This window comes from Stylophora pistillata, chromosome 3, assembly GCF_964205215.1.
Source record: "Stylophora pistillata chromosome 3, jaStyPist1.2, whole genome shotgun sequence".
NCBI lineage: Eukaryota > Metazoa > Cnidaria > Anthozoa > Scleractinia > Pocilloporidae > Stylophora > Stylophora pistillata.
In genome coordinates, this window is record NC_142521.1 from 48,158,595 (window position 1) to 48,182,623 (window position 24,029).

General features: G+C 37.8%; 2 protein-coding genes across 3 annotated transcripts; one reads left to right on the top strand and one right to left on the bottom strand.

The window, feature by feature from the left end:
* Positions 1-1,270: 1,270 nt before the first annotated feature.
* On the top strand, positions 1,271-10,732 carry LOC111337352 (protein XRP2). Its single transcript, XM_088751573.1, has 10 exons — positions 1,271-1,438; positions 1,589-1,706; positions 2,427-2,518; positions 2,790-2,846; positions 2,947-3,062; positions 3,452-3,555; positions 3,885-4,013; positions 5,027-5,104; positions 6,238-6,337; positions 9,408-10,732. The coding sequence occupies exons 1-10, from the start codon at positions 1,368-1,370 to the stop codon at positions 9,578-9,580; spliced, it is 1,038 nt and encodes a 345-aa protein (XP_088607699.1). The 5' UTR covers positions 1,271-1,367; the 3' UTR covers positions 9,581-10,732.
* LOC111337733 (ATP-dependent DNA helicase DDX31) lies at positions 10,587-24,021 on the bottom strand. 2 transcript variants are annotated; one of them, XM_088751570.1, is made up of 26 exons: positions 23,313-24,021; positions 22,966-23,145; positions 22,448-22,519; positions 22,271-22,323; positions 21,791-21,878; positions 21,423-21,466; positions 21,145-21,215; positions 20,665-20,729; positions 20,422-20,466; positions 20,140-20,181; positions 19,533-19,597; positions 19,345-19,405; positions 18,770-18,828; positions 18,335-18,450; positions 17,947-18,047; positions 17,489-17,608; positions 17,154-17,250; positions 16,943-16,989; positions 16,681-16,740; positions 16,235-16,285; positions 15,875-15,976; positions 14,037-14,074; positions 13,374-13,443; positions 12,671-12,770; positions 11,545-11,713; positions 10,587-10,841 (listed from the first exon to the last, which is right to left on the bottom strand). In XM_088751570.1, the coding sequence occupies exons 1-26, from the start codon at positions 23,403-23,405 to the stop codon at positions 10,727-10,729; spliced, it is 2,124 nt and encodes a 707-aa protein (XP_088607696.1). In that variant the 5' UTR covers positions 23,406-24,021; the 3' UTR covers positions 10,587-10,726. The 2 variants fall into 2 exon arrangements, with proteins under 2 accessions (XP_088607696.1, XP_088607697.1); XM_088751571.1 differs by lacking the exons at positions 10,587-10,841; positions 11,545-11,713 and adding an exon at positions 11,726-12,040.
* Between the last annotated feature and the right edge of the window lie 8 nt (positions 24,022-24,029).

Below are 24,029 nucleotides of genomic sequence, written 5' to 3' on the forward strand. Positions count from 1 at the left end.
CAGGCCTACACGACTCCCCAGCGCGTGTTTAGAATAGCCTATTCAAAGTTTGGCCCTCACGAGTATCTCTTTGAGCGATCGCCCTCTTTTGTAAGATACGAGCGGCGGATTTTTATATATTGCGCTCAATACTGGTTGTGTTTCTATTAAATGCCAATTCATGTAGTTTATGTAGTTAATGTTCATGCAGTTGTCATTGAGTAATTTCTGTTTCTTTGACGCTGAATTTTCTCTTTCTTTCGGTGCTTTCCTCTTAGGAGCATGTGCTCAACTTACTTGCGCTGGTCTTAGATTTGCCTTCAGTGTATCGGGAAATTCGGCAGTTGGACCTCTTTCGCCGGGCCAGTGAAGAGCACAAAAATAAATTAAGTGTTTCTTGTTATGTTTTTCTCTGTAAAAAACTCACGCGAACAAGCCACTAGCCAACGCTTGCACTTTGCCATGTCTCGCGAAGGTTTTGGGAAAGGAATGAATACTTTCTTCCCTAATTCCTTTCACTCTTTGAGTGATTTTGGCCATTTATCTGCATATCTTGAGTCTGTCGTACACTCACCCCAACAACAGTGTTTGGTACCAACCATGCCGCTTCCTTTTAGAACGCCAAGTCATTTTTTGACGAAATTTTCCGTCGTTTTGTTTTAATTTTACAGCTCTCGCTCATACATTTCCTTAACCTGGTCGCAATGTTTGTCTGAGTCTGTGCGGGGGGTCTCATAGGTTATCACGTAACAAAATATATTTTTAGTAATAGTATAAAGCGCTATTTAGCAAAACTCCAACTCGAAATGAAGATCATGACTTTGGATGAATGAGTGATGTCACCAAAAACTGTAATTCAAATTTAAAGTGTACCTGGAAAAAAATCGAGCAGTGCCAGTCGCACAATATGCTACTTCGACTAGCACAATCGATAAGGGCCTAGTCCCGCCCAAGGAGGTAGCAGTTTTCCCTCATGAATTTGACGAATAAGCAAGGACCAAACAAAGCCCTTATATTTCTAAAGGGATCGCACGATGTGGTGTCTCTTGCTAGTCTGCGGTTCCATTTTGCAAATTTAACCTACCCTGGCCATTAGCGCACGAAGACCCGAACTGTTTTATGTACAAAAAAGTATGACAATCTTATCCTCACCCAGCAGAGTCACTCTTGAAAGAGCACATGAGAACAGCAAGAAATGAAGTGAAATCATTCGAGGAACGTGAAAACACGCGTGTCTTGCGAGTGGCGTCGCGAGTACCCCTGGTAACGCCTTCCTGGCCAGGTTCCTAAGTCCTTTAAGTATAATTTTACTGTATGCTTGTTCATCTACTTCTATCGAATGCACAGCTTTTGGAGCGACTTCGAAGGCTGAAAACACAGGAAATACCATGGGTTGCTTGGGATCGAAGGAGGATAGTAACGCAAATGAAGAAACCAATGAAAAACCGACGTTCAGCTGGCAAGTTTTATTTCCAACGAGGCTAGGGATGACATTGTCATCAAGGAATCGAAGCCCTCAGATGTCAAAGCAATGACTAACATTTTTTTATTACCAATATTTGAATTTCATGGCATTTTCTAATTAATGTTTTTAATTTTCGCTTTTTAGGGAAAAAGGACCCCGCTTAGATCCCAAGGATTACACTATCGGAGATTTGACGGGCGAACTTGCTGCGAAAATGCCTGGCGAAATTAATGGCCAGCAGTTCATCATTCAAAACAACAAGGCAAGGCCTAGGTTGATTATGGGGTTCACCTGCCAGGAACTTAAGCTTAATCAGAATAAAGAGCTTCCAAGATGGGTGTTAAGTAAGACTTCGCTGGATAAATCTTCAGCGATTCACAGTCTACCTGTCTGAAGGCTTCGATAAAATGATTTAAAACAATTCGATCAAAGATCAAGTGGTGATACCGTTAATGCTTTAATTCAAAATTTTTCATAGCAGTAAGGGTTTCATTCCCTTTGTCTCAGACCCATTACAATAATAAGAGTCAAAGAAAAACAAAAATCATACTTATTTGGAAAGATTTTAAACCAGTAAAGATCTGGAATAAAACAGAAATGCATGTACATGTGCGTATAATTTACCGTCAGTGACTATTTGCACCTGGTGACTGTCATTGGGAGGAAAGAAGACTTGCGTATTAGTAGCAAGAGTAAACAACAGATCTTCATGTAACCTCAGACAGGAATCTTAATTTTTTTTGTGGGTGAGGGTTAGTGGGGGGGATGGGGGGGGCGGGGTGTTGAGGTTAAGCAAAGGTGTCGAATTGCTTTGAACTTGCTCTTGATCAGTTTGTTTAGGACCTATCGTGTGTACTTTATTATTGTGTTAAGATTGAAATCTTGCAAGGTAGAAGGGCTTTGTCATAAATGTTATTTCTCATTGACAATAATGCATATTTGTTCTGATGTATCGTAACTTAGAATGTCTTTTTTCTTGCAGGAATGCAGAATCTTCATTTTGGATCATGCAGATACCATAACAGTAGATGACTGTGTAAATTGCCAGATTGTGATTGGCCCATGTGCAGGCAGGTTAGGATCATCTGTTTTACTCTTGTTCTTAAGGTGCAGATTAACCACAGACATTTGTGGACTACTTCCTAAAAGGAGGCATTTTCAGAAAAAGAGGCAGAAGCTTCATTGATTTCAGTTTTTTTTCCTTTTTCTTTCCAGCCTTCTTATATGGTCCTTCCAAATTCCTCATTTACTGATTCAGAATTTGTCACAGACTCTGCTTATGCTGCATTAATGATTCATTTAATTTTAATTAGCTAATTTGAATGTTTTGTTTTGTTGTTTTTAGTGTGTTTTTTCGAGATTGTCAAGACTGTAAGGTTTTGGTTGCTTGTCAACAGTTTCGGTGGGTACAAAAATAATGTTACAGTAATTAAATCTTTTGCTGTGATAGTATAGTAGAACACAGATAGAATTCAAAATGGCACCTATATTTTATGCTTCAGAACTCGAGATTGCAAGAAAATGGACTTCTTTTTATGTTGTGGTACACAACCTGTGATAGAATCTTCAAAAGGAATGAAGTTTGGTTGTTATCAGTATTATTATCCTGAGCTAGAAGGTTAGTAAGGAAAGCTCAATTACTCCCTATTCTGAAGGAAAAAAAACAAACAAACAAAACAAAAAACAACAATAAAAACACTGTCTAGTTTCCTCAAGGGATCAATATTATATTTAGCAATCATGAGTGATGAACTGCAAATTAAGGGAATATAGCTGTCTGAAATTTCACTGGTACAGCAATCACTGCAAGATATTGATTGTTGTGAAAAACTTTTGGGGGAATTCCTTCCCAGTTCAGCCGTAATATTCCTTTCCTTTTTGATTCTCCTCATTTCTGTATTCATGCCAGCTGCTGTTGTGTATTTAACATGTAAGTAAATGTTCGGAGCATGCTTCTTGAATGACTTTTGAAAACAGATTGATTGACAGAAATTTAATAATTTGTAGGCCAGTTTGAGGCAGCAAAACTAAGCTTATACAATAACAACTGGAGCAATATTCATGATTTCACACCAGCTGCAGGAGAAACAACTTGGGGCTTAATTCCAGAGGTAAACAATCAAATTACAGCAATGATCAGATTAGCAAAACTACTAAACCTTTTTAAAAATGCATCTAATGTGCAATTTACACCATTCAGTATGAGTGAAAATGGTTTAGTCGTTCATGTCAACAACAAGGATTTTGGACATTATAACTACAGTGTTCCCCTTTAAGTTGATCCAGATACCATTTTTTTCTTATATTCATCTTTGGGGAAAATCTTGCCAAAGAGATTGATTAATTAATTGTTTATTCACTTAATTTTAAAGTAAGGTAAATCATATTGTTATATAGTGTTATCAGTTTGAGAGTTATAAGGTTTGCCCTTCCTCTTTAGGAGGATGCAACAAATATTGGAACTTTTATACCAACACCAGAAGAATACAGAGATAAGAATATTTCAAGTGATACCTCCATGAGTGTTGTTCCACTAACACTTGGATCAAGACGAAAACCACATGATGAAGTAAATAAAGCATTTAATGTATTATCCAATCAAACACTTCCTAATGTAGTGTACACCTGTTCATGTCCATGTAGTTAACAGGAGTGGGAAAGAAGTTGGTGTGTTATCATGACGGGTCTACTGATAGGGTGCGATAAATAGACAATAACGAAAAAATGTCAATATTGCAGGCTCTTGACTAAACATACTATACCCCTACACACACAGGGTATTATTATTATCCCTCTAGTTGCAGGCAACAACATAAAGAACAGGGAAATGATTAAGTGCACTATCAAATAAAAGGTGTTTAGTGTGCATTTTTGACCAAACATTCTAGAATGATTAGAAAATCCAAAATCAAACCAAAATAAAAACTCTATCACATTGGGCTGCCTGTGTTCGAACACACTTGCGAACACGAAAGTGATCAGCGACCAGCAGTAATCAAACAAGATGGCGATCGCAACATTTTTTTGTTATAGTATATTTTTACAGTAATAGAGTGAACAGGGGTGGCAGCTTGTACTATTATTCCTGTGATCATAGTGCCACAAATGAAGAGCAACATGTGCTACTTTCATTTAGCGAACCTGGAAAGAAAGTTGGAATTTCAACTTGTTTACAGTTGACCATCCAAGTTGGGTTGTACAATATTTTAGATCATTGTGGATCATTGTAGGTCATTGTAGGTCATTGCACATTTTAGTCCTTATGCAAAAATTGCTCATTATAGGTACGGAAAAAATGGGCATAAGCAAATACAACAGCAAACTTTAGTTTACCTCATTCCTAGACATCTCACTGGTCCAAAGGTTTTTCTGTCTTTACTTCATTTGTCTTTACGTTTAGATGTACATGACTACTACATGTCCATTTAAAGCCATAAATGCCTGGGTGTGCAAGCATGCTATAATGGGTTTGATCTGGAAAGTTCAAATCTCAGAAACCTGTAGGATGCCACATTTTGTTCACATCATTTACATTAGTGCAACATTTGTAAATTAACTCTAAATCTCCTTTTTTTTTTTTAGTCTTGTCTTGTGGTGTTTTTCCAATATCCTGAAATGAAATCACATGTCAGACGATTGATAACTGATCAGAAGCGTGAGGTATGTTGTTCCCTTTATTGGAAGTATGCACTTCACTTATGCTTAATATTAATACTGTACATGTTATTTTTTTTTTAATGTGATATGTTACAGTGTAACTGTAATTCAAAACACTGAAAAACTAAGCCGGAAATACAGCACAATATATTTACCAATTGATCGTTCATTTACTGGGGACAGTTTACCTGGGAATATTTGGGATAGTGCCTAGTTAGCTATCCTTTAAAGAACAAATTATGAGCTGTGCTTTTCATAAGTTCTTGAAAATTAAGAATTGATTGCGATGCAAATCTTATATTTATATTAATTTATCTTGTATTTGTATTTTATATTTTTATCTATCAACAGGTTTTAAGCAATATTTAACATAATCTTTTATGATATTCTTTATTAATAGTACTTACATTGTATTTTTTTTTCTATTATAAAGATGTACATCTCATTGTAATCATTTTAGGGGACAGAACCATTAATTTAAGTTATTGTTAATGTTAAACCAGTTAATGCCAAAAATGCTACCTACCATAGGTAAGGTGAAGAGAAGACTCAGTACTTAGCCAACTGGCTCACATCTCACACTGCACCCCTAGAGCACGACCAGGGCCGGGTTGTTCAAAGCTGGGTTGAAATAACCCAGGGTTGTGTGAAATTTGATTTCAGATCTGAAAGCTCTAAAAGATAATTCAGTTTAATTCCAGTTGTCTACAATTAATTTGATAATTGAATACTCTAAAAAGAGTTGGGAAAATTATCCCAAAATGGCTTTTGAACAGAGAAATGTGGAAACCCCAATTAAAATTCAAACCTAGGTTAGCACTAATCGGCCTTCAAACAACTGGGCCCAGGAGTATTTCTTTTCCCTGTGGATGGGATGTCAGACCATCCCAAGGTATATCCCTTCTCCTTCCAATGACAGGTTGTCAATTTACCCATTTCTACTCTCTCAGAGAGGAAAGCCACTAATGTCTTCTTATTCAAGAACGATACACAGTGACCTGCGTGGGTGTCAAAGTTGCAGCTCTCTATGTGAATTCTGTGGGCTAACTGCTAGGCCAGTGTGTCCTATTCCTTTAGCCACCTATTTGTATCATGATAACATCAAGTTTTTCATTTCTCTCTCATGTTACCTGCAGAGAAATCAAGTGCTTGTCCAAACCAAGGAAGTTAGTATGAAACCAGAAGACGCAGCCAGAATATTTCAGTCCGAAGAATACAGAGCTGCTGCAGATAGAGGTTTGTGTACTTTGTAATAGGATAATTTTAATGGTTTTAGAGAACATAACCCCTCTCTGCTGGAGATAATATTCTGTTAACTGTTTCAATGCAATGTCAAATCCAATTAAATGTCGGTTTGGGGGTAATTAATTACTCGGCTGAGGAGATAATGGTCCATAATTTGGACATAATGACTTACAGGACTGAAGAAGACCTTTACGTAATTACCCATCTATGAGATAACAATTTGCTTGGACACTACACCCTGCATGGTAAAAGCAGGTGCCCTTTTTTCTTTCTCGGAGAGAAGTTAATAGAAACCTTTGGAGGTTAGCCTTAAAAAGTTTGAGAAATTTTTGTACAAGTACTGTGAGAGGGCAAACGTCGAAACGGTCCTCTCGTCAAGAAGCCTCACCCTCTTAGCTACGCCCCTTTTTTTCTGTTGAACTTTGTCAGAGGCCTAATGCTACATGTATTCTAAATAATGAGATTTTTTCGTGCGAGTGTCAAAGATGGCAAGGGTAAGCTTTAGAAAGTCCAGTCTACATTTAATTGAAGAGTAGTGGCGGTTGGGTTCGTTATCAATAGCCGCAAGTGTAACAAACATGGATGTTTCCCAAGCATAATGAGTTGAGGAATCACGTCCAACTTTCGCAAGATGGCCAAGCAAGCCTGACGCAATGTGTTTCAGGACTCAGTTATCTTGCCTTACTTTGCACATCCATTACTTTCTATACTTGCACTTCCTGCCGCTTGAAATGGCTTACGATGACGTTACCCACCCAAGCTTCCGTAGTTAGCCCACGAGGAGGCTCCCTTTGGCACTTTCGCTAGCGTCTCGCGGGCTTCTTGCGAAGGGAGTTACTAGGGACCTTAAGTAGTCAGGACGGCAACGCCAAAAAGACTTCGATTAAAAAATGAATTTCTACTCTTAGTTAGAATTTCAAAAATGGCTGCAGGAGCTTACTGTCCATGTTATACGGCGCCACAGCTCAGCTTCAGCATGACGTATAAAAGTAGCGTTGAGTTCCAAATGGAAATTAAATTAATTTGCTGTCACGGTTTCGGTTCGTAGACGACGCAAATTTCGGCGATTTCACGATGTTGTTTTGCCTAGGACGGCTAAGAAATTTACAATGTTTCAAAACGCACGTGCTGGCCTATTGTTCTGCCAATTAGATATCTTGTTTTTCCACACCCTCGTTGCCGTCGCCGTCGTGGTTGCTTAAGGTCCCTACTGTATCACGGGCGACGAAGCAAAAAAAACAGTCTGTGATGCGAGTAGTCAGCGGTGAAAAAGACGAAGCATCTTTTCACCACTGACCTTTCATATTACGGAAATACCTCATGTAGAGACAAATCATTTGTAGTTGCAATAAATGACCGTGCTTTATCAATCCCAAAATGTTAACAATAAACTTTGCTAAATAACAAGTTAAGCAGTTTTTCAAAAGTGTGGACTATACAAATATTTTTTATTACTCAGATAATTTAATGGTAATTTTACGTATGATGCACGATCCTCGCAGTAGATAGCGCTATTTATGCAATAGCGAAAATCAGACCTGAAAAAAAATCAGGCCTGCACGAGATTCGAACCACTGACCTCTGCGATACTAGTGCAGCGCTCTACCAATTGAGCTAACAAGCCAACTGGGAGCAGGCCGTTAAGTTGATTCGTAATAAACCCGTGAAAGTGATAAATCAGATACAATGAATATATGAAGTTCATATATTTTGAACTGCGGTATTAGATACGTATGATGCACGATCCTCGCAGTAGATAGCGCTATTTATGCAAGCTCCCAGTTGGCTTGTTAGCTCAATTGGTAGAGCGCTGCACTAGTATCGCAGAGGTCAGTGGTTCGAATCCCGTACAGGCCTGATTTTTTTCAGGTCTGATTTTCGTTATTGCATAAATAGCTCTACTACGAGGATCGTGCAGCATACGTATTGACAAGATCTGTTAATGTGTGCTCTTTACTAGTTTTTATTGAAAAAAATTAAAAAGTATTAAAAAAAAAACAAAAACAACAATAAAAACAAACACAAAGAAACTGAAATGAAATAAAAACAGGGAGTTAAGCCGTAGCGGTCGTCTTTCACTGTTGGCATAAGACTGCTTACGGAGAATTTCGCATAACTCAGGTAGAAGGTGATTCTTATCTAAATTAACCCTGAAGAAGGAAAATTAAAATAGGAAAGCGGGATCTGTGGACTTCAAAACACTGAGAGAATAGTTACCTACCTGTTTGAGGAAGTCTTTTGTGCTTTTTCTCTTTTGAACGGCTTTCTGTAAGTACATAACACATGGACTTCGACTCCTGAAGTGATACTAATAAATCATCCATCTCTGCTCTGTTTCCCTCGAAATATCCAAAGCAATAATCGTGTTTAACTAAAATACCATCGAGCTCTTCTATTAAAAAGTCGATCTCTAAATCTCTAAGCTTCGTTAGCTTTTGGCCTTCATCTATGGCAAAATTTTCCGGAACTGACGAACAAGATTGAAAAACCAATTTCGCGCCAAATTTGATTGACAATTTTTGACGACCGGAAATCATGATACATCTTTTTTTTATCACGCAGCAAATATCATACATTTTGGTGCCTTTCCCGAAGCCACCGACGCCCTGCCCAATGCCTTCATTGATTATTACAGCAGTAAAAAATTTTGTAGAGTCAACGCTTTAAAAACTTTTTTCACTTTTTTATGTAGCGAAGTTTTCTGCTAAAATTTGGGTATTGATAACACAAACATTTATTACAACTACAAATGATTTGTCTCTTCACGATGTCTTAAAGCTATTTCACCGCTGACTACTTAAATTTCGGACTATTTTTCTTTCCCGGCTCGTCGCCCGTGAATGTAGTGACTCCCTTGCGAAGCCTGCAGAAGGTCAGCGAGGGATCTGTACCCAGACCTCTCGCAGACCTTTCGCCGGCGAGGCTCGGCAGCATGGATAATAGAGGTACCTATAGTGTGTTTGAACTCCACTGAACGAAATATTGCACTTTACTAACAGAAACTTGCTCTCTTTATTTTCTAAAAGATGATCAATAACGGTTTTTGTGATTTCTTTTCTAGGTCCAGTTATCGGTTTAGAGTTCAATGGAAAGGATTGTGTGCAAAATACTGAGGATGCGCTCAACCAAATATGTGACCGCTCATTGTCCAGTATATACGTCTCATCCACTCCTGAGAGAGCATTACATGATATCGATGCGTTTTATAATTTTGTTGACCTGTCTATGAATTAGAAAAACGCCGTTAAACCCAAAGTAGCTATTATATGTATTTGTCTACATTGAACCTTATACGTTTCCACCTACCCAAGGGGAGGCCAGGCAACGGACTGGACCAAGGAGCAAGGCATTGGGCGAGAAAGAGAAGCGTTTTAAAACAGAAGTTATTTTATTGTTTTGTTAAGGGTTGAGGTCGTAGGGGTGTTTTATCAAATGACCCGTACGGACCTCACGTACGCGATCCCCTTGAAGACAATCGCAAAAGCTGACCTGTGCAGGGCCGGACGGGTTGACGTGACGGGAAAAGCCTTCCAACCATGCACTTACACAGCCCAGTTGGGCATTTTCCGAGGACGTGAATCTGTCCGTAACCCCTCGCCGTGAATAGTACGGGATGTTTTTGAGAAGAGAACAGCCACAAGAAAACGAGTGCAACTTATTTCTGACATATTTGGTCTTAAACAGTTGGTCGAAAACCACTTTGTTATTTTTTGCCATTGAAACTAAACGCTGAAGAAAAAAGATAGCTAACAAGAATGCAAAAAACTACTTTGTATCTACCACTGACCGTCTTCAGCGGCTCAAAAGTCTCAGTAGTTTATATTTCAAGCAAGTTAAGTTATTAAAGTACCGAAAAAAAAAAATTCTTGATAAAAGCCATATTGATTAAAATAAGTATTTTTTTATTATTATTTTACTGATACATCTCTCGAGTTTCCCTCAACCACTAAATGTAAAGCGTAAAGAGAAAACGTGTAAAATAATTACTGTCATCTTTACTGTTGTTGTTGTTGTTGTTTTTTTTTTTTTAACTATGATAAATATCATGCTCTGGTGTTCGGTGTTGAACTAGTATGGGCGCCCAGCGACCAAGAATCGTACGTAGTTTGTCACTTGAAATTATAGTTTAGTAATTGTCACGCCATGAAGTCTTTCCTCTCTCGAAACTGTAAGCGTTGCGTGACGGGACAACGTAAGGTTTGCGTTAAATTAACAGCTAATATCGATAACGAAGAAGCCATTAAAAAGTATACCATGTTTTATTAAATTTTATTTCTATTGACAATATTGTTATATTCATATCCACATCCGATTCCTTTCGTTAGTACATTTTAATTGCCGTAAACAAAGAGATAGCAAAACGTAATAAATTACAGTTCACTATGATTTGTTCTTTGGTTTCTTTCGTTTCTTTGGGAAAGGCCCATTAAGTTCCGTATCTGATGAATACTCCGTGATCCTTTTCTTCGCTTTCACCGGTTTCTTCTCCCCACCCCTACAGGGGAAAGTTTCAGAATAGTTCAGTGCTGGAGACAGCTGACTTTTGAACAAAGGTAATGAAATGAGACGGGTAGCATTTGGAGTAGATTGAAAATTCTTCTTCCTGTAGCTCTCATTTGTAATACCAACCCTTTCACGTCCCACTCTCCCTTAGATCTGAGTTTTCTTTCCTCGCAAGTTATTAAATATATACCGAGGAAACCCATCTGTGTGATTCATTTGTCTACCTTGGACATTGATCACGTGTCTGCGCCTGTTGATTGCTAGTAAATAACTAAGAGGAGTTCAAGGAAAGAAAAAAGGAAAACAAACTAGTTTCTCTACTTTTATACCGAGTGCAAACTTTACCCTCTCTCTTATTCTGTGTAAAACTCATTTTACAAAACAATAGATTGTCCAGCAAACAGGTATTGTGAAAAGAGAAAACTGTTCTTTTTCTGAGGATGGTTGACTGACATTCAAGGAAATAAATGGTAGTCTGAAGGCAGTATTACTAGCTAGAGTTCAAATGAAGCAGATTACTTTACACCTTTCTTCACTGGCTTCAAATTGCGAGTTAGAGATTAAAAAATAAAAACAGAATCTCTAGCAGCCGTTATCTGAGATGTCATACACCCTCCCTCCCCCCTTTTTTTTTCCTTGGAAGGAGTGGGAGAGGTTTGCTGGGATAGAAACAAACAAATGTGAAAGTCTCAAACCTTTTCCGCTTTTGTGCTTTGGGTTGCTTCTTGCATTGGAACAATTCCTTTGGCGCCTCTCTTAGGCTGAAACTTTTCGCAACATGTCCCAGATGTAGATTCCTCACATGGAAGATGTGCTTTAAACTACTGGGGTATGTAGCATAGGCTCTAACAAAAGACTGGTAAGCTGAAAAGTGAGGAAAGCTTGGGGATCAATTCGACGTAGGATTGTCTGTTCGAGTCGCCACTTAGTGGACGGGGTGCGGGGATAGCGAAGAGCGAGATAGGTGGCGCTTTGTCACACAACCCGTCACAAATCTTACTTCCTTGTTCGCTCTTTGCTTTCATCGCGCCCCGTCAATAGGCATGAAAAATGAAAGTAGCTGAGTTGTTAAAATAGTGAGATGTCAAGTGCGTGTCATGCACAAATATACAGTGAGGAATCAAACACCAGAAAGTTCAAATTTCGTGGTGGGATGTTGTACCAGTGAGCTTCAGAGAATCCACTGGCGATCTAGGTGTATAATAAGTTCAGTTGTGACAATCAGCCTGTGTACAATCCCGACACCACAAAGAAGATCAACTTTGCGCGAATTCTAAATGTGTCAGATTCTTCAAAAATGCGTGCACCATGGGAAAACTAGCATCTAAGGAGAATCTCGAAAACGATAAATCAAATATGATCCATTCAAAGTCTTGAGTATGCAAAGGACTTTCTACAACGACAAGTTCTCGGATCAGTAACATTTTTATTAGCCCGTTTAGCTAAGGGGATTTTTCGGATTACGAGAACATTTTTCCATTTATCCTGCGGCTTCACACTCGTGCGCTACAACAGCCTCTGATCAAAGAGCTTCAAGCCCGAAATCGTAACGTAAACAGATGCTAATGTTACGGATTAGTGGTTTTCCGAAATGAAGAAATGAAACTCCAGGGAAAGCTGATATTTTTAGCGATATCAATTAAGTCTCTAAATCCGCAACACCTTAGAGTATAAACGCTATCGTGCCCATCTTAGTAGCATTTTGAAAGTTGGTAGTGAAACGATGTAACTGGACATTTTTTGTCTTCCATAATGCAGTTTTGGCAACAAAGACTTGGTTAGATCTAAGTAAGATCGCAAGTGGCAATCATAAAATGTTACCTGTCTTAGCAGCTTTCAAACAAAGATCACTGGAAAGAACATAGTCCTCAAAGGAATTCTGTAATTCAGTGGCTGATTCCTGAGCTTTCTGGTCAACATTCTGACATTAAAGAAATAAATGAATAGTTAAATGAATAGATAAAAAAATAATTAAAAAAAAAACTTCCAAAGGTGATGTTTCCGAAGGGAAAAAAAAGCTCTGAAGGCTCACGAAACACATTAAAACTTTCAATCAGCTAATCCGATGTTAAGCAGACACATTTCTCCTTCCATATTAACCATAAAATGGATCTTTTTTCGACAGAAAACTTTCTTGAACAGAAACGGATATCAAAACGAAGCTTTTGAGGGACAGCTTGATGAAAAAATTAATTTTAGTTCATCCGATCTCTGCCAAAGGGTACATCTTTTTTGATTAATTTTCTTCGCCTCAAGTTATTTTTATTGTTGTTGTTAGTTTGCTTTTTTTTTTTTTTTGGAATACAATTTACTCCGGTAACCATTCTATAAAGCCGAAACAACCAAATTCAAAGGGTTTTTGATTACCATCCATGTTCCATTTGCTGCTTTAAACGTAAATTAGCGTTATATGCAATTATCAAAATCTGGATTTATCCACAGTCACTAGCAAGAGCCCTGTGGTGCTACTAGCAAGTGTTCTTTGGTTCTACTAGCAAGTGTCCTATGGTTTTATTGCACTTACTTTCGCTATTTTCAGACTCGCGTCTCCTGTAAGGGTTTTAAGGACGTCGTTTACAAGAATTTCTTCTGGACTGGAAGGAACACAAGAAATAGGGCAAATTAGCAGTGCGTCAATTTTTTTCCAATATTTTCTTGTTCGTCCACTATTTTACTGATTTTTTTCCAATGTTTCTCTGCTGAGGCATTTAAAAATTCTACGTTACGACGAGGGAAGCTTGAAAATTAACCACGATTTTCAAGTTCGTTGTTTGTAGTATGCGTTAAACGCAATCCGGTTTAAAAACCGCTTCCATCCCCCTTTGCGTCAAGACTACCGCAGCAATATTTTGTTTGAAGGTTGCAATTATTCAGCCAAACAGCAAACAAGTCTCATCTCATACTCGTTTGTCAGCATGGAAGGAAGTTCTGTGCGCTATTCTACCACGTGGTGGCGGTGTTATTTAATGTAGAATAGAAAACTTTCCAATGAGAGGCCGTAAAAACAAAATCGAGACTAATCAGATAAGAAAATATAAGCAAACGATGAAACCACAAGGAACCAACAAGAACTTGAGTTCAAACTAACAAACTGCGCTGAAAGGATAGCGCGAGTTCTCTGGACCAATAACAGAGCGATATAAAGCAAAACCATTACAATCGCTGATTGCTGTCTCTATGTACAAACCTGATTCCGTGCTGTTTCAAAATGTCCAAGTACTCGACCTAGAATGAGGAGTGGGTTGAGTGAGATTGCATCGCCTTTACTTACAGAAGAGTATATATATATCTTATCAACCAAGCGCGAGGGCAGTACTGGGAGAACATCGGCCCGAGGTCTTGACAGTACGGACCGAGCGCAGCGAGGTCCATACAGAAAAGACCGAGGGCCGATATTCTTCCATTACGGTCCCGAGCAAGCTTGGTTGATAAGAGATTTATTACACGACTGAAGTTCGAAGGGACACAAGTGCGGTATCATTCGGGACAGTGCCCGGTCCAATACTGAGAGAATAATGACCGGCAATAGAGCATTTTGATTGGTTGATTTTAGTTATTGGCCCTCTGACTTCCCGAGTCGTGTAATAAACACCAACATAGAACGCGTGGCCGAACACGAAAGGGATCAAAGAAAATTAGAAGAAACTTGCAGCTTCAGAGGGAGGAGCGAGGGGGGGGGGAGGGGACAAGCGTACTCAAAGCGTTTCCGTTAAATATGCTTAATGGAGAAAATATAAGAACTGACTCAACGGAGCGTCTTCGTTTAATAGGGACTTAAAGAAAACCACAACGACGACGGCAACGGGAACGTAGCAAAACAAAAGATCTAATGAGCAAAACAATAGCGAAACACGTGCGTTTTAAAAATTTTTCATATTTCTTAGCCGTCTAGACAGAACAAAAACGTGAATCACTGACTTTTACGTCCTCTTAGCAAGGAAACCTCGACAGTAGTTTAGTTATAATTTGAATATATCAACAAAGTTGAAATGGTATATTAGCCACCGTTACGATTATAAACGCTGACGTTTCGAGCGTTAGCCCTTCATCGTAGCGAAAGTAAGTTTGTTACGTTTTTACTTTGAACTTCACATGTTATGCCGAAGTGAAGATGTTGTACCGTCAGAAACGCATCGAGCTTTTGGCGAAAATCTTGGAGGAAGAAAACTACGTTTTTTCTGCAGAGTTTTATCACACGTCACCGTATTGACATCTTAAACTCCCTAAAGTTACTTAGGCCCCGTCCACACGTATCCGGATATTTTCGAATCCGCAAATTTTTCTTTCCGGATACGAAAATATTCGCGTCGACACGTTGTGTGGTCACAGCGTATTCAAATCGAATTCGCCCGTCCACACGTATCCGGATTCACTCCGGATTCTCTCTAGTACCCAGGATGACTCTATATATATTGGTTACGGAGCATGCGCTGCGGCATTTAGCAGCCGCGAGAATTCGATGTTTCAGTGTACGTGCACCAGTTCAAACAAATAAAAACATGTCGAAATCAGGCAAGAAAGCTAAGAAGAATGAGGGGAACAAGCCAGAATCATTCATATGGAGCGACGACGAGGTAGAGTTGTTATTGAACGTGGCAATATAGTACAAAGCCGTAAAATCTTTGGAGAACAGTGACTGGGAGTCGTGCCAGAGTAAATATGGCAATATTTTAGATCGCTTCGTAAATCACTATTTGCCTTTGATCGGCGGCCATATTTAACTTTGCGCGGTAAACACTGGCGCCAATTTTGTGAGGTCATCGTATCAGAAAATATGCGGATTCTACTGTCCACACGTATCCAAAATGTTATCGGATTAAAAAATTTCCACTCTGGAGAGCAGATTAAAAAATATCCGCATTTGCCTGCGAATTCGCCGGATACGTGTGGACGATAGCCGTATCCGGAAAGAAAACGTTGCGGATTAAAAAATATCCGGATACGTGTGGACGGGGCCTTATTCTACAGCATACTTCATTATGCATAAATATTTCACCAACTCAAAATAAAAAAAAACAAACTTACCTCTGCAGGAGTTAAAAAGAGGAGGGCGTTCCCCTTCAGTCCGATTCTTGCCGTTCGACCAACCCTATGCACGTAGTCTGCTGGGTTCCCTGGGGTATTGTACTAGAAACATAATTTATCGAACCAGTCAGAAAGTTATCAAAAAAAGATAAAAGAAGCTACCTTAGCTCAGAAACAACATAAAAAATTCAATCCATTAATTTGTAGTGTTGAGCGGCGAAATTGATAGAAAATGTATGGCAACCACACCCATACTTTTGTGGGCAAGCTCTTTATTTCCTCAAGAAAATGTGGGATGCGAAGATTGCATACGCGGCTAAAAAATAAAAAAAAAAGGAAATATTCTATTGTAATTTATACCTGCACAATCCAATTGACATGAGGCAAATCTAATCCTCTTGCTGCCACATCCTAATATACAAAACATGAGTTCAATTGATCATACAGCAATGTAGTTAAAAACAAAAAGGCTCGTTTCCACCTCTCTTTACTAAAAATCAGGAAAACAAAGTCAGCTTTTTTCGTCTCAGCCCTTGTTCGGTCCAATTTTCCATCTTGCGTCAAAACATACTAACAGGATATTTAGGTTTGTTTAAGTTTATTTTGCGTCACTAAACCTCATCAGGCGTCGTTGTGGTTCTCTTCAAAACTATATTTATCGATACAGGGCCTTTAGGGATATCAGCCTTCGAGCTGAATAAGCTGCCCTGTTAAAATAAAAAAGATTTTTTCTTAACTTTACTTCTTCACCTTTTTATATTTCCGGTTAAAAAAAGCGGCTAGAAATTAACAAAGAGCCTACTCACTGTACAAAACATAATCCCTCTCGTTGCGTCACTGAAACTTTTGAACACAGAGGTCCTTTCCTGCCAGGAGAAAAAAAAAAAAAAAAAAAAAAAAGGAAAAACACTGTTTCAGAAAGTTTGAGATTCCGTTAAATCTGTTCTGATTGGCCAACGTTACTAATTTGGCTCTGAGCTGGCTAAAAAAAAACTAAAACAGAAAAAAATAAATCAATAAATGAATGACTTTTCAGTTCATGAACTCAGAGTCCTTGGTTTTACTTACCGACTGAGACATGTTTCCATGAAGTTTGAAGAATACTAGGCGTACCTCTAACAGAATAAAAACAAGCGAATTCAAAACATGCTTTCGACATTATCAACACAATATACGTGTTCGTCTGCTTGCAGAAAAGACGAAAATGAAATTTTTACGAATGGTAAATTAAACCTAGCGGGTCAACTAAAGAAACAGAAGAATCAAATTGCGTCCTTACTAGCCACAGAAGAGAGAGACTTTTCAAAAAGGTTGCAATGAAAATCCACAGAGTCTCGGCTTGACATGAAAACAATCATCTTCGTAGCCAATGATTCCTGGAAAACGAAAAGACAGCTTAACGTAAGGAAAATTGGCAGCGTGCGTGCGTTCGTTACTTGCAAAGTTGAATATTGAAATGTTGGTGCCATGAATTTCTGTGCGTCACAATCAACCTCGTTCCGTATGGAAGGAATAAAGACGCTAAGTGGACATGAGGTTGTATCGCACTACTTTCATTTATTCAACTTTAAAGAGAAATTTCACAATGGCAACTGTGCAAAGCTTAATAAATACCTCTGGCTGGTTTTTCATTAACAAAAACGCTGCTAATGTTACCAAGCGCAATTTGCTAGGAACGATGATGAAGAATTGCTTCAATTGTTGAGGAGTCGTAAAGCTGGCCTCGCTTGAGCTCTGAATAGGAAAAAAAGCGGATGCGGTTGAAATAAGTTTCCCAGAGATATTTCATTCCAAAAATTGAAAGCTGATATCCAGCAATGCAATGACAGTAACAGCAATAACAGGTGAACCATCAGAAAAATGTAAAAAAAAACTATGTACAATGCCGATGGATAAAAACCAAGAATTATATAACTAAAGTAAATTATGACTCTAAACGAAAAAACATCCATGTCCAATAAGCTGTGTAAGTAATTTCGCGCGTAATAGGAAATGCTGTGAGAGGAAGTTAAAAAAAAAAAAGCTGTCTCATAGAGAAAGCTCGAAAACTTTACCGGTCAGCGAGTCCTTACCTGTGCGTTAGTTGCCTCCTTCTTTTCGCAGCCTCCATCTTCTGTCGTAACATCAACAGATAGAGGATTGTGAAGGCTAATTCCCACCAGTCTCTCGACTCCTGTGGGTAAAATTAAATTCAAGTACTTTTAAAAAGAGTGTCGTAGGTAATCTGAATTGATTTTTTGTCGACTTCGCTCTGTGATTGGTCCAGAGAACTTGATAAAATCAGATAAAACTTCAGCAAGAACAAATCATGAGTGGGTCATGCTCGTACTCGCGCGCTTTGTGCAGTTTGAGCTCTCAACGGTTACTTGCGACATATTCCATTCCTATGATTGTTGGTTTTGCATCAATTCGCACAAGCGCCTTAAAATAAAAGTAGAGATTTGTGAGAGAGCCACACACCTTCACTGAGTGTTGCGGAAAGCAGAACAGTTTGACATCTGACTCCGCTATGTAGAGAATTCTTAACAGCAGTCAGAATGGATGAAACATCCTTTTCAAAACCGAGGTCTAACAACCTAAAACAGGGAGTTATGTCAATTATCTTGTAAAATAACAGTTTTAAAGCCATACACTTATTTAGGGTAAAACAGGTCGCAACAATGATTGGCTTCCTGTAACGAAGGCAATTCGTGTGTAAATTTTCGTCCCAGCGATAGGTTTGTTCTCGCAAAATGTCCACATTTCGAGCTGATTTTAAATTGCTCGATGATCTAAACGGTATGAGTAAAAACGGCTTTTCTCGGAAGCGGCGCATGCGATGCGGTTTGCAGCCGAAATATAACATAGGAGAACTTGGAACAAGGTTGGATTGTAGGACAAAGAATTGTTTTGTACCTGTCGGCTTCGTCAAGGATGATCCACTGAACCCTCTTTAACTCCAAACTTTTGGTTTTCTAAAAGGAAAAACGAGGTAACTTGAAGTCAAGCCCCTGACTACATGGTATCAACAGAATCTCCTCTACATCCCAGGGTTATTTTGAGAACAACTCTTTATCGATCAACAATAAGACGCATGTAGTAAGTGGCTTTAGCCAGTATTGGAGAGACAGGATCATAGTGATATTTAAATTGTAACCAATATTAAGCGGGTAGCGGATACTTTGGCTACATTTCATATCAACGATTTTCGGAAATTCTGGGAACATCTGCGGAAGTCTCAAAAACCGTTGGAAAGTTATCCATAGCGTTTGCCACTCGTTGGAGAATTTCCGAAAATTCGGATACAATAACAGAAGGGAGAGGGTGAATCTTGCGGACTTGCATTAGAATCAGTCGAGATTTCTACTAGAGTAATACGTTTATGGAGTTTACCTATAACACATGAGTGGGATATCACAATACTGCTACAAAGTTTTCAGCTTAGAGATCTTTACAGATCGGAGTAACTGCGCATGTGTCAAGCAACTTACTTCAATATGATCCAGAAGTCTTCCTGGAGTTGCAACCAGAACATTAACACCTTTTCTCAATCTGAGAAGAAAGACCCATGAAATTCAAGTAAAGAGGATTCTTTTTGATAATCAGTAGCTTCTGCGTTTCCGAAATGTAACTCGACCGAGAAAGAGTGAGAAAAAAAAAACACTTTTGAAATATTTACCTGGCTTTCTCTGATTTTCGTTTTTCTCCTCCCATAACTACTCCAGGCACAACCCACTGAAAAGGCTGTAAAACAAGATCATGTTGGAATTAAAGGGCTCTTAATGATGTTAACAATAATGTATAGCAGAGGTTTCCATAACTTTTTCGATAAGCGGCTGCCAATGGTGAAATAGGTCACTGTGCAGCAAAATAATAATAATAATAATAATAATACTTTATTATTTATATTGCGCATAAATCTATATGCATATAATCTGATGCACATTACAAATGTATTCAAAAGATACTAAATATATCTATATGTAATGTGTGGTAGGCAGAAAAAACAACTACATATACATCCCTACAGACCTGTTTCATGCTTGCCCACTCATCATCATTAAATCCCCTGATGAGTGGGAAACCATCAGGGGATTTAAAGAAAAGTTGCCAGCAAGTAAAGCGATACCATCAGTCTACACATATTCATTTTAACATAACAAATAATAATTAAAAGGAACATAAACAATTCTTGTTTTATTTCCAGCACATAAAAAAGCAAACTGCATTTTACACAATGCAATTAAGAAAACATTACGTGCATTTTTTGCATGTATTAGATATACCTTTACAAGTCTCTGCAGGACATTGAAGCTTTGTATGGCAAGCTAAAGTTTCAAGATAAAATTAAGAAGTTATAAGGTTGGAATACATGTAAGTTAATCAACAAAAAATTATCATTATAATTCAATTACATGCATTCAGTTAACTGTCACTATTACAATAATTACAATCATTATTGATTTTCATATTAAGTATAATAATTAACTATAACTATCAATAATGTTTGATAATTTGTGTATCTATCTAAAAACAATTATTTCCTATGATAATTGTGCAATGACTACCTCTCTTGTGGGGACCAAAATCACTGCATATGGACCATCACTTCTCTAAAGAAAGACAACAAACAACAGACATAAAACTGAGCAATGAGAGATCTCCATTAAACAGCAAATGAGGATGAAAGAACTAAAACCAACAAAGTCATCAAGCCAATGCCAATGACTTTATAAAGAAAACAATCTTATTTCCACTGAGAAGCCTGAAATTTGTATTTGTTGAACTATAAATTTGAATTGGCTACTTACAGAAATTTTTGGTGTGATATTCTGAAGTGAGTGTATTACAGGCACTGCATATGTGAGAGTTTTTCCTAAAAATTAAGAGTAAACACATGAATTAACTCAAAATCACTATTACAAATAATATGAGCAATTGGTTGCCGATTTGAGACTGTATTCTCTATTTTATCAGAAACGAGAGCTGGGCTAAAATAGACCTCCTAAAACACGGGTTTTGTCAATGTTTTCACAGGCAGGCAAACCTTTTTGAACTGAACCTATCTATGACATGAAATTCCCTCCAGATGGTCAAACCAGGTGGGCAAAACCATCCTAGCTCACCACCCATCAAATTGCCCGATGCCCAACCCCTCAATAAAAAGCCATGCTAAAATTTTTGAAATCGCTAATTCATTGTTTATTTCCACACTCGACATGACTCCTGCCTCTAGGCAGTACAAGAGTTATTTTCAAGAATAATTTGGCACAGGTTCACGTCGACCTTACCTGTTCCTGTTTTTGATTTCACAAATACATCCCTTCCTTCAATTAATGAGGGAATAGCAACTTTTTGAACACTGAAACCACAAAAATAATGATAAAACATAAACAAATGCACACTCTATCCACATATGAATAATTGTGAAGTTCAAAATTTATTTTTCACCACACTGTTAGTAATAATTCAACATAGTACATTTCAAACAATTATTCAGATTTTGATTGTGTTGTAAATATCTGAGAACAAGATAGACCTTAAAGTGAAATATCTTAATATTCTGTACCTAGTCATTGTGGTCAGTTTCAAATTATTTTCAAGGTTGGAAATCTGTAAGTAGAGAGCAAAACATAATCAACTATAAGACAAAAATTTTGCTAATTCTCCCCACTTAAGAGCCAACCATGTAAAACTGTGTAAAGGGAGTTAGTGCAGTTACTAAAACTACAAGCGCCAGCCAGTTTCAGTGGCATGAAATTATGTTCGAAATTATTTTTTGTCATAGCTTGTCTTTTGTTTCCTGGCCCTCTTTTAACAATGTTTATCATAAATAACTTACCAGTAACTGTGCCATGTTTCATCATCTACATTATGTCTTTTTTAAAAGCTAAAAGTGAGACATACTACATATTTATATAATAATGCACATCTTACCATGAATGGAGAAATATCTAAGTCACTAAATTTTTCAGCAGAAAAAACATTTTCACTTGGTTTTCCTTCTGCACCAGATGATTCATTACTACAACAATAAAACTATATGTCAAATATAATTGTGCTTCATGCCATTGTATAACTACATGTCCAAAAAACACAGCCTTGAAACTGAATATGCATGCAAAACATACAGTAAGATAGTTTACTTGTGTGCTAATATCTAGGTGCTTCATATGAACAAAATTTCTCAAAATATCATTAGGAGTATGGTACGTGGTGAAACAAAAAACTGTCATCCCCAAGAAAATTTGAGCCTTAGGAAATTGCATTTTGTGTTTGAAACATATTTAGTTTATCACTGAGATAGGAGAACTTATTATAGAATGTGTGACATAAACCAAGGCTCTAAGTGATAGGTATCCATCAAACTTATCCCCATACACTAATTAGCAAATTAAAACTAGTATTAAAACCAACCTTGCTGGTAAAGTGGGTATATCTGGATTGTAGTTAAACAAACTTGAAACTACCTGTCATAAATGTTAAAAAATGGATATCTCAGAAAATTTTTGGTTTGCTTTTTAGTGAAATGAACTTTAAACATATCCACTGAGCTCACTGCATTTTAAAATTGACAGTTACTTCTAGAGTTACCTGAAATTTCTTCTTTGTTTGTCTTGGAGGAAGGATGCCATTTCGAGTTACATAATATCTCTCAGTCTCATTCTAAGTAGATATCACAGAAATTAGTGTAAACACAATAATTGTTATTTTTACTTACCAAGATTTTGACTGTTTTGCAACCTTGAAAACAAAAAATATCTCTAAAAATTAGACTTCTCACATACACTGTAGCTTTTCTGCCATAGTATAGGTAGCCCTGTGTGGTTAACTGAGATAAAATGAGGGCAGATTTACAAGCATGATGCAAGGCTTTAAGTAAATACTGTAGCCTTACTAGTCATTTATTCACATTACTATTCATTTCAAAACATCAATAAACCTTGATGGTTGTAAATGAATCTAATTTCCTATAACCAGTGAATTTTATACACGATATAAACTCTATTATGTTGTCAATCCCTACTGTATGCCAAAAACCTCGTTACTCATCCACTAAAGGATTGTGAAAGCAGTAACGAAATTTTTCCAAGTAAATAAAAGAGGTGTACATTTGCTGAAGTTCTCTTCTCCTCCGCTAATCCTTGGATGGGCTTATTTGGGAAAGGTGTGGACTTCTCCTCTATGTGTCGTAACGGCTTAGCAGATATGGAAGCTGTATTCTTGTGTGAGGTCCCCCTCGCATGTGGCCTCAGGTATTGTTGTCTTTTCTGTAACTTTCTTTCTTTCCACTAGGAAGAAAAGAATTAGATAAGTAGCAGGCTGATTTGTTGAATCAAGTTTGATTCAAAAGAAGATCGTGATGTTCATAAAAGGTCTACGTACACGCTCGTACACGTGGGCATGGATACCAAGGAAGCCTTGCTTTCTAGCGGATAAATTTGGGAAGATGATTTACCTTCGATTTTCTATCTTTCCTTTCCCGATGAACTTCATTGTATCTTTCACTACTAGAGCAAAGATTTAAAAGCAGTCCGTCATCTTCAGCCATCGTTTTAAAATGTAAAAAGTTGACCACTTTCGACCACCATGTTTGTAAATACTATCTTAGAATGTCACGTGGAACACAAAACGATAAAAGCGGTCTTCAACGAATCAGTCTCTTTCGTCATGTAAATTACACTGGAGTTGATCAGCTTAGTAGGTAGATTTAGCAAAGCCTAAAATCGGAAGCGCGCGTAGGAGCCCCGCTATGTTAAGTTAAGAAGGAATCGTTTTAATATCTGCCATCAAGTGTTACATCAACTCGCCCGTTATCAGAAACGTCCGTCCGTCCCTTCAGACACTCGAACGAGGCTACTGTCTGATTACAATAAAATACAAAAAACAAATACAAAAAAAAAAATTAATAAATACAAAAATACAAATACAAAATACTGCTAAACAACGCCTATTGTTACAATCTTGAATCTCTACCGTTGTGATCTTATCGGCTTAACGATACAATTCAAAAATGTTTTCAAGAAGGTCAGTATCCATTTACATCCAGTACCTCGCTCTGGCTAGCAACTCTGCAAAAAGAAGCACCGGACATAATGAAAATAGACAGAGATTGGGCAGCGGTATAACAACAAAAATGCCACACGTTGTGTGCCGAACTGGAGGCCCGAAAGAG

Coding starts and splice junctions, on each gene's coding strand:
- LOC111337352 (XM_088751573.1), top strand. CDS start 1,368: ATGGGTTGCTTGGGATCGAAGGAGGATAGTAACGCAAATGAAGAAACC. Junction 1,439..1,588: donor GAAAAACCGACGTTCAGCTG/GCAAGTTTTATT, acceptor TTCGCTTTTTAG/GGAAAAAGGACCCCGCTTAG. Junction 3,063..3,451: donor TTATTATCCTGAGCTAGAAG/GTTAGTAAGGAA, acceptor AATAATTTGTAG/GCCAGTTTGAGGCAGCAAAA.
- LOC111337733 (XM_088751570.1), bottom strand. CDS start 23,405: ATGGCTGAAGATGACGGACTGCTTTTAAATCTTTGCTCTAGTAGTGAA. Junction 20,182..20,421: donor TTTTGGTCCCCACAAGAGAG/GTAGTCATTGCA, acceptor TTGAAACTTTAG/CTTGCCATACAAAGCTTCAA. Junction 16,741..16,942: donor ATGGAAACATGTCTCAGTCG/GTAAGTAAAACC, acceptor TTCTCCTGGCAG/GAAAGGACCTCTGTGTTCAA.